The sequence below is a fragment of the Harmonia axyridis genome, chromosome 3 (assembly GCF_914767665.1).
Source record: "Harmonia axyridis chromosome 3, icHarAxyr1.1, whole genome shotgun sequence".
NCBI lineage: Eukaryota > Metazoa > Arthropoda > Insecta > Coleoptera > Coccinellidae > Harmonia > Harmonia axyridis.
In genome coordinates, this window is record NC_059503.1 from 61,463,842 (window position 1) to 61,473,424 (window position 9,583).

Below are 9,583 nucleotides of genomic sequence, written 5' to 3' on the forward strand. Positions count from 1 at the left end.
TTTGTTAAAAACGCTGAAAATCGCAACTTCATAGGTTCGACTGCTTTCAAGCTATAAAAGAAAATTCAGAAAATGACGTGAAATGAAAAGTTCTCGAAACTTTTTTATTACTGGTGCTATAAACCTTCTACAAGCTTTTTTATTTGTGTAATCATTTGTTGTATTGCAATTAGTTTTGAAGTTATTATGCAAACTCATGTTTTTTAAATGTGAACCATAAAAATTTTTGTAACAAATAAAATCGAATTGTTTATTTTTTCAGAAATATAAAACATGATATATAAATTTCTTAGCAAACTATTAAAATAAAATAAAAATATCAGTTTAACAGGGCAAGTCAATCAGGTGTTTATCAATGGTAATCTGTGAACTATGACCTATGAATCATATGAAATAAAAATTATTAGCTTATGATGCAATTCCATATACAGTCGAACCTCTATAACTCAAACTTGAAGGGAAAGCGAAAAAAGTTCGAGTTATGGAGAGTTCAACTTAGAGAAATATCCAACACATACTTTCCAAAAAAAATTTATTACCTCATAATAATAATATAACAAACTAAAATTCATTTCTGATAACTTGAATCATCCAAACTAGAATATGATCTTAAAACAATAACGAATTAAAAAAAATCAGTTATTAAAGTTTGCCTAAATGTTTTATTGTTTAGACGATAGGCTTCAAATTTCTTGCTTATTTCGAATATGAGAGTTAAATCGTCATCAGTTGCAGCCTCATTCATTGAAAACGCAAGCCGAATGGTTTCAATTGCTTTAGCAACTTCAGCGTCAGAAGGCTTTTGTCTTGCAGCTCCTACACTGTCATCTTCATCGTCATCTTCAGGTATGGTCTCTGAAAAATTTTCCAAGTCTTCTTGTTTATTGTTCACATATTCCAAGATCTCATCCTCTGAAGGATTTTCACTTGTTATAAGATCCACGTCCACATTTATATATTCCTCCAAAGAAACCTTATCATCAGCATTCAATACCTCCAAACATTTAAAAACAGACTCTTGGAGATCTAAAGCTACCTTTTGTTCACTGGTCATAATTTTTTTCAATTCTGATAGCGGCAGTTCGTCTTCATAGTCATAGAAGTTATGTGTCCCAAAACCAGCCTTTCTGAAGCAGTTTTGAATAGTCTCCTGGGTTAAATCTACTCTCCACACTGCCGCCGACGTATGAATGCAATCCAAGAGATCAATTTTGGGGATAGTGCCATTGGACTCAAATCCATCTAGTACTGTTTGTAAGATCCTGCGTTTATAATGAAATTTGAAACTTTTTATAATTCCCTGATCAAGAGGCTGTAATTTTGATGTCGTATTGGGTGGAAAAAAAATCAACTTTATTGCCTTCAATCGATGATCGATATTTGGATGAGCAGGGCAGTTGTCAATCAGTAATAGAACTCTACGATTTTGAAGTTGGAAATGTTTGTCTAGATTCAACAACCACTTTTCAAATATCTCACTCGTCATCCAGGCCTTTTTGTTACTGTAATAAGTAAGGGGTAAACATTTCACTCCTGCGAAACATCGTGGCTTTGCGCTTTTCCCTATTATTACAGGTTTCAATTTCTCACTGCCACTCATATTTGCTGCTAATAAAAGAGTCACCCTTTCCTTGGATAATTTGCCTCCGTAACATTTTTCATTTTTGAAAGTTAAGGTTTTATCTGGTAAGCATTTGAAGAACAACCCAGTCTCATCTGCGTTGAAAATATCGTCAGCTTCGTAAGGAGCTAAAATTGTAGGAAGAACATCTCGAATCCAGTTATCACACTCTTCTTGATTAACAGCAGCACTTTCCCCACACGCTTTTTTTTGCAATACACCATGTCTAAAACGGGAAAAATAAACATGTACTCATGTATCGAACAGAAACAATAAGAATCATTACCTTTTTTTGAATTTTTCAAGCCATCCCGAGCTAGCCTTGAAATTTTCATCTCCCAATTTTCTGGAAAAATCTAATGCCTTCTGTTGCAAAATGGGCCCTGAGATTGGCAAATTTGCTTTTCTTGAAGCTTCGAACCACTTGATCAATGCAGTGTTCACTTTCTTCTTAGGCTTATTTCGCTTCACTACACAAGGGTTATTCACTTCTGCACCAAACTTAGCTATTGTATCTTTGTTTTTTATTATAGTGCATAATGTACTTTTCGGAATATCATATTCTTGGCAAATGATTTTTCTGTTGACACGATTTTCCACTTTTTTTAAAATTTCTAACTTCTTTCCGATCGTTAAAGACTTCAGTTTACGCGGCTTCGACATCTCACCAACTCCAAACATATTTCATTCCAGAATCAGATTGGTGTTATTGTTATGATGTTTCATTCGCGGTATTTCACACTTGGTTGGGGGAATACCCTAAAATGTCGGTAACGCGAGCATCTCAGCCAGCTACGCTGACACCTTGTGGCAAGAAGCCAAAACTCCGATTTGATTGTTTTCGAATGTTCGACTTAAAGAGATCTTTACTCTGAACGGACGCATCATTGAGTTCGAGTTGAAGAGGTGTTCGAGTTATAGAAATTCGAGTTATAGAGGTCGAAATACAGGGAATTTTCGAGAATGTGAAGGGAACGCTCAGAGAGTACGAGTTGAAGAGGGGTTCGAGTTATAGAGGTTCGAGTTATAGAGGTTCGACTGTATGTATATGAAATATATATTTATGCTCTTCTGAAATGTGTTGTTCAAAATATTGAGAAGGGTTCTTGCCCTGGCGGAATTTGTTGTGATTTAAGCAAAGCTCTAGAATGTGTGAATCATGACATACTTCTTTCAAAAATCGAGAAAATGTGTATACGTGGAAATGCTTTCAATTGGATAAAAGATTATCTCAAAAACAGAAGGCAAGTCGTAGCGATATGTAAAATCTGAATTGCGCGGAATTTAGACAGGCGTACCACAGGGTTTGGTTTAGGGCCCGGTGCTGTTCATACTGTATGTTAATGATATTTTGAAAGATATCGACTGTGATTTATTCCTATATGTTGATGATGCCATTGTTGTTGTCCATGGCGAAAACAATTCATCATTGGAAGAAAATCTACAGAGGAATTTAGGTAAATTATGTGATTGGTTCAAAATGAACTCACTGGATATAAATTTAGATAAAACTGTTTATAAAGGGTGTTTTTTTAGAGCTATAGAACTTTGAATTGCAATAAAACAATGATGGATTATTCTATTCACATGAATTTCATTTATCCGCAAGATAATCTTGTGGCATTACATTTTAAATATGATTTCTGGCATATGACCGCCACGGCTAGCTCGGATGTAGTCCAATCTGGACGTCCAATTTCCGTGACTTTTTTCAACATTTGTGGCCGTATATCGGCAATAACACGGCGAATGTTGTCTTCCAAATGGTCAAGGGTTTGTGGCTTATCTGCATAGACCAATGACTTTAGATAGCCCCATAGAAAGTAGTCTAGCGGTGTTTAATCACAAGATCTTGGAGGCCAATTCACAGGTCCAAAACGTGTCTTTCAATATATCGATTGTGGCACGAGCTGTGTGACATGTTGCGCCGTCTTGTTGGAACCACAGCTCCTGGACATCATGCTTGTTCAATTCAGGATCGAAAAAGTTAGTATTCATGGCTCTATACCGATCACTATTGACTGTAATGTTCTGGCCATCATCGTTTTTGAAGAAGTACGGACCAATGATTCCACCAGCCCATAAAGCGCACCAAACAGTCAGTTTTTCTGGATGTAACGGTGTTTCGACATACACTGAGGATTAGCTTCACTCCAAATGCGGCAGTTTTGTTTGTTGACGTAGCCATTCACCCGGAAGTGTGCTTCATCGCTAAACAAAATAAAATGGACGTAGTGCGCGATACGTATTCCGCACAGAATCATTATCTTCTAAATAAAATTACACTATTTGCAAGCGTTGTTCAGGGGTGAGTCTATTCATGATGAATTGCCAAACTAAACTGAGAATAAATCACTTAACAGCTGTTAAATCGGTCGCTATCTTAAACTTTAATACCAACTTAAAGTTATATACCTCGAAAAAAAAAAACTCATTACAAGATTTTAAGGCAGTTATTCTCGGTGAAATCTCTACAATTCCTAATCATGAAACCATACACCTTATAGCAGCATTCAAAACTATCTGTGAATGTACAAGACAAGAGAGAATCACCCTGTATAATTATTAATCTGAGTACCTGTGGAGTTATCAAATACATTATCTTCATCAACATAAACCAACCCTGTATGAGCAGATCGAGTCACACGCTTATCCCACTGCTTCTCAGCCTCTATCTCATCGTCCTTCATCTGCCCCCCTCCCAAGTTCAACGCGGGGATAATGCTCGCGATTTCTTGTGACTATAATTCAAAAGTGCACCGCGGTCTTGGGTAATCTGATAGCGCCGTTTGTGTGGGAGGATTGCATTCATTCGAGCCGGTAAATGAACTTTTTCACGTTTTTTATTTTCGGCAAGATGGGCACCACACAGGGCTTTGATCGGGGCCGACAAAGGGTTGGCGAAAAATAGATGTGGGCGCTGGGAATGCTTTCGTTTTGTGTGGCGTTTCCTATGCAGATGATTGGTTGGCATCTCGGGTTTTATATCGGGCTGTTGGTGCAGAAAGGAATACTTTCGAAATTCTTCAATTACTTCTACTTAATGAACATTTTTTTGAATGTTTTTCGTCATTTCTCTAGAGTTTCGGACATAAGCCTGAACGAAGCCTACACTGAGAGAAATCCATATTTTTTTTATTGATGATGCACTCATTCGATTGTTATTACAACTATTACAGGAGATTTATTTTTGATATATTCATTTATAATTGAATTATGTATTCAAGAAAGTTTATTAATAGAATATAAAATAAGAAAAGTTGGTTAATTTGTGGAATCAAATTATAATACTAAGGGTGTTTTTTTTTAGAGCTATAGCACCTTAACTTGCAATAAAACAACGATGGATTATTCGATTGACATGAATTTTATTTATCCGCAAGATAATCTTGTGGCATTACATTTCAAATATGATTTCTGGCATATGACCGCCACGGCTGGCTCGGATGTAGTCCAATCTGGACGTCCAATTTTCGATGACTTTTTCCAACATAATGCCGTATATCGGTAATAACACGGTGAATGTTGTCTTCCAAATGGTCCAGGGTTTGTGGCTTATCCGCATAGACCAATGACTTTACATAGCCCCACAGAAAGTAGTCTAGCGGTGTTAAATCACAAGATCTTGGAGGCCAATTCACAGGTCCTAAACGGTAAATTAGGCAGTCACCAAACGTGTCTTTCAATAAATCGATTGTGACACGAGCTGTATGTTGCGCCGTCTTGTTGGAACCACAGCTCCTGGACATCATGGTTGTTCAATTCAGGAATGAAAAATTTAGTATTCATGGCTCTATACCGATCACCATTGACCAGAAGTACGGACCAATGATTCCACCAACCCATAAAGCGCACAAAACAGTCAGTTTTTCTGGATGTAACGGTGTTTCGACATACACTTGAGGATTAGCTCCACTCCAAATGCGGCAGTTTTGTTTGTTGACGTAGCCATTCAACCAGAAGTGCGCTTCATCGCTAAACAAAATGAAATGGACGTAGTGCGCGATACGTATTCCGCACAGAACCATTATTTTCGAAATAAATTTGCACTATTTGCAAGCGTCGTTCAGGCGTGAGTCTATTCATGATGAATTGCCAACCAAACTGAGAATAAATCACTTGACAGCTGTTAAATCGGTCGCCCTCTTGAACAGTAATGCCAACTTAAAGTTATATACCTCGAAAAAAACACCCGTTATAAAATTTTAATGTCTTACAGACAATTGTTCAATTCCGGAAAAAGTACGTCCCCGAGCAGGACTCGAACCCACAATCTTCGAATCACTAGTCCGAATGCTCGAATCGTAGAGCATCGGACTATTAATTCGGAGGTTGCGGGTTCGAGACCCGCTCGGAGACATCATAAGGCTATGGCTTACCACTCATATTACACCTTGTATACTCAGAAAGTTCAAAACTAATACCTACCGTGAAAGTGAATCACTCCAAATAAATATGTAATGAAAACGAGCTTTGATGATATTGTGCTTTCATACGAATTCGAAAGAACCAACTCAATTCTTTTCAAGTACAGTGGATTCTCGTTAAGTCGAAGGGGCTAAGATTTCTCTTTGAGTTACGTTTAGTTCAACTAAGGCGTATTTCGAGTTAGACAGGTATTCTTGATTGAATTCAACTCACAAAAATATAGAGGTAAATCTAATGAAAATTCGAGTTATAAAGGTAAAGAATAGTGATATTTATTCCCTATAGTAGGAGTAGATCGTATACGTTTATTTGAATAAATTTACTCAAAAATGAATTGACATTAGGAAATTTCAAAAGAATCAACATCTTCATATGTTGACAAATGACAAATTTGTTTTTCTTATGAAGGATTTACCCCAAAACGTGAAAAGAGTTGATTAATTCAAAGTGTTATTGTTTGTTTATTTTTAGGCAAAATTTTTTCAATTAACTTACTTCTGACAAATAAGTGCAAGAATAAAAGAGCATTTCTTTCCTAGGACTCTACAGAATCCTAGGAGAGTCAGGATGAATAACATTGAACGAAATAGTAATTTACGTAACAAGTCCGGAAAATAGGGTTTTTTTGGACGAATAGACAAAATTCCAGGACGAGCGTAAGCGAGTCCTGGAAGTCTGTGAGTCCAAAAAAAACATTTTCGGGCGTGTTGCGTACAATATTTTTTCGGCAACCATGTAAAATAACACTATCGCTGCTGTTTTCCATATTTTATTGCGATTGCGATAAAAAAACATGCAAATTTTTGACAACTAATTTCATATGAACTGTCAGCCGTTATCTCGGTTGCTATGGATTCTATGATTCTTTTCCGGCCTAGTCCGGGAAGTACGTACTTTCCGGACTAGGCCGGGAAATGCTACTTTCTCAGAGAAAAAGCGTCCGGGAAGTGCTCACTTCCCGGACGGTTGCCGAAAAAATGTATTTCCTACAGCCTTTACAAAACTAAAATATGCAATTATTGCAGCATTAAATATGACGTTTTGTGCGACGGGGTTTTCAACTTATTGTGGTTTTCGACTTATAAAGGTAAAAATGGTAAAATAATTTTGAGTTATGCATGGTAATTTTTTCGACATAGGCAGGTTTTTCAATAGACTTGAAAATAATTGGTGCAAAGATTTCGAGTTGACGGTAGTCGACTGCAATACAAATCAATCTGGCGGTAGTAAGAGGAACACATTCTACGTATCTTTTATTTATTCGACACACTGAACATTGTGTCTGAATCAGATCCAGCTGTCATTCAAACAGGGGAGGCAAATATACTGCTGGCAAAGCTTGTTAGAACATTCCCCTAGCCCAAACAAGATTACAGTGTCAGTTCCATTTAATCTTCTCTAACAAGCGATCAATGAAACCAGTTTAACGTATTATTAGCATTTGTTGGTGCCGTATACGAATTGTGGTGAAGATTAGTTTGGGGTGTGACAGTTAAGTTGTTTCTTCATCATAAGTACCATCATTATCCAGTTAGAATTTGGAAGTGTTAGTGAAGTTTTTACGAATGTACAGACTAAAAATTCACGGCTTGACTTGATATTCAAATTAATTGCTTGGTTGACTTGAAATCAAGTCAAGTAGTAGTTTTTCAATATGATATCAAGTACTTGAATTCTATCAAACTTCTTAATTTTTGGCATTGTGTAGTAATACATCAATAAAAACAATGATGAAATAAGAAGGAACTTTTGAAAAAGCACTTTTATGCATCAAACTATTTGAAATGGGAACTCAAATTAAATCCTGCAAATAAAAACATAAAAAATACAGTTTTTTGATATTAAGGAACCTCCAAGCACTGTTTGATTACATGATTAGGTTTAAGGGTTGTCTAGCTTAACGTCGAGCTAGCAGAAGCTGCAATTTCTCCGACAATTTGAGGAGAAGAAAATTTTTAATTGGATAATAAATCAGTCTAAAATTATGGCGAAAAATAAATCAAAAAATCCAAAGTACTTTTGCAAGCTTCACTGGGGTAAAGTTTTCTCCCCTAATATCTTGGAATATTCTCAAAAGAAAGGTAACGCTGGAAAAGATGTACACGCATAGTATGGTATAGTATATCCAAAGTCACTTGAACTAGTCCATATAAAAATGCTTGGCCAGATGTCCCTTTGAAGTGGATATCGCGATCCGCTAAATACCAGGTTCTATTTGAAAGTATTATTAGGCAATAAATTCACTGGCCCCAAAGGAATTTCTGGAAACTTAGACACCCTTGTATTATCGAAATATTTTGGCTTCCTCCAAGTGACTTTGGATATAGTATACAAGTTTAAATTATCAAATACTTTGACCATGAGTGTTTGAGGTACTAGATACAAGATACTTTTCAGAATTGGATCAGAAATATTAAATTCAGAATACGTATCTTATGAAAACGTTTTTTTTTTATCTTCAGATTTAGAATAATTCAATTCGATTCATGATTATCAATATTTTCATTTTTTTTTCACTTTTGTGATTTAGTAATTATACGCCTGTAGTCTTATACTAAAATATCATATGAATCTGAATGATCATGACTGAATTGATTGCGAATACAAAGATACGTTAAAATTCTCTGTAAAATAGATGTCATCAAAAAAAAAAAATATTTAGTTATGAGAAATGAATATCTATGAATCAGAAATACTCTGCCACTTAAATTTGTCAATGAATACCAGTAACATTTCTTTTTCACATAAAAAAATAACTAATGATGGAATATTCTCAACTGAAATTTACCTAATCTGTTTTCAATGAGATACCCTTCATAGATTCATAGTTTTTGTAGTTGTTCTCAGACGACAGCTACCAATAAAGTATTATCAATTTATTATGTTTGGTAGATTCTTCTAGAATCACGCGGAACTTTAACGAACTATGAATTGATTCATGGGAAACTCAAGTTCAAGTCAAGTTGTAGCTTTTCAGTGTCAAGTCAAGTATTTATTTATCGAGTACTCGACTTGACATTGAAATACTATTACTTGACTTGAACTTGAGTTGATTTCAAGTCAAGCCCAAGTTAAGTAACTTCAATATCAAGTCAAGTAGCTTGGATACCAAGTCAAGCCGTGAATCCCTAATTTGGCTATATGAATAATATTGAAAATTGGTAAATTATCGTGGATTCCTTATTGCGCAATAAGAAGTACTGTACGCAGATGACGCATCTTTCCTCAATAGAGCAAAAAGTGAAAGTTTATTAAGAGTAAAATCCAACAATTCAATTGAGAGTGCTGTTGATTGGTTCGAGAATAACAGCATGAAAGTCAACACTGAAAAAACAAAAGAACTACTTATAACTACAAAGCGAAGTAACAAGGGAAGTATATCCCTTCTCGGCTTGACAATCAGTGGAAACAACACATAGATGAATTGAGTAAAAAACTCTCAACAGCACAGTTCGCAATAAGGAAAATTAAAAACTCACTCACAGAAAGAGAAGCTCTTATGGTGTACCATGCTCAATTTCATGGAAGAATGAT

The 9,583-nt window shown here is 35.8% G+C and overlaps 1 protein-coding gene across 1 annotated transcript; it reads right to left on the minus strand.

The window, feature by feature from the left end:
• Window positions 1–515: 515 nt before the first annotated feature.
• On the minus strand, window positions 516–2,665 carry LOC123674599 (tigger transposable element-derived protein 4-like). The gene is made up of 2 exons (XM_045609524.1): window positions 1,908–2,665; window positions 516–1,847 (listed from the first exon to the last, which is right to left on the minus strand). Exons 1-2 carry the CDS (start codon window positions 2,300–2,302, stop codon window positions 626–628), a joined length of 1,617 nt encoding a protein of 538 aa, XP_045465480.1. The 5' UTR covers window positions 2,303–2,665; the 3' UTR covers window positions 516–625.
• Between the last annotated feature and the right edge of the window lie 6,918 nt (window positions 2,666–9,583).

What these genes read in the sequence shown, in the direction of transcription:
- LOC123674599 (XM_045609524.1), bottom strand. Translation starts at nt 2,302, where the DNA reads ATGTTTGGAGTTGGTGAGATGTCGAAGCCGCGTAAACTGAAGTCTTTA. An exon ending in CTTGAAAAATTCAAAAAAAG is followed by an intron (nt 1,848 to 1,907) that starts GTAATGATTCTT and finishes TTCCCGTTTTAG; the next exon opens with ACATGGTGTATTGCAAAAAA.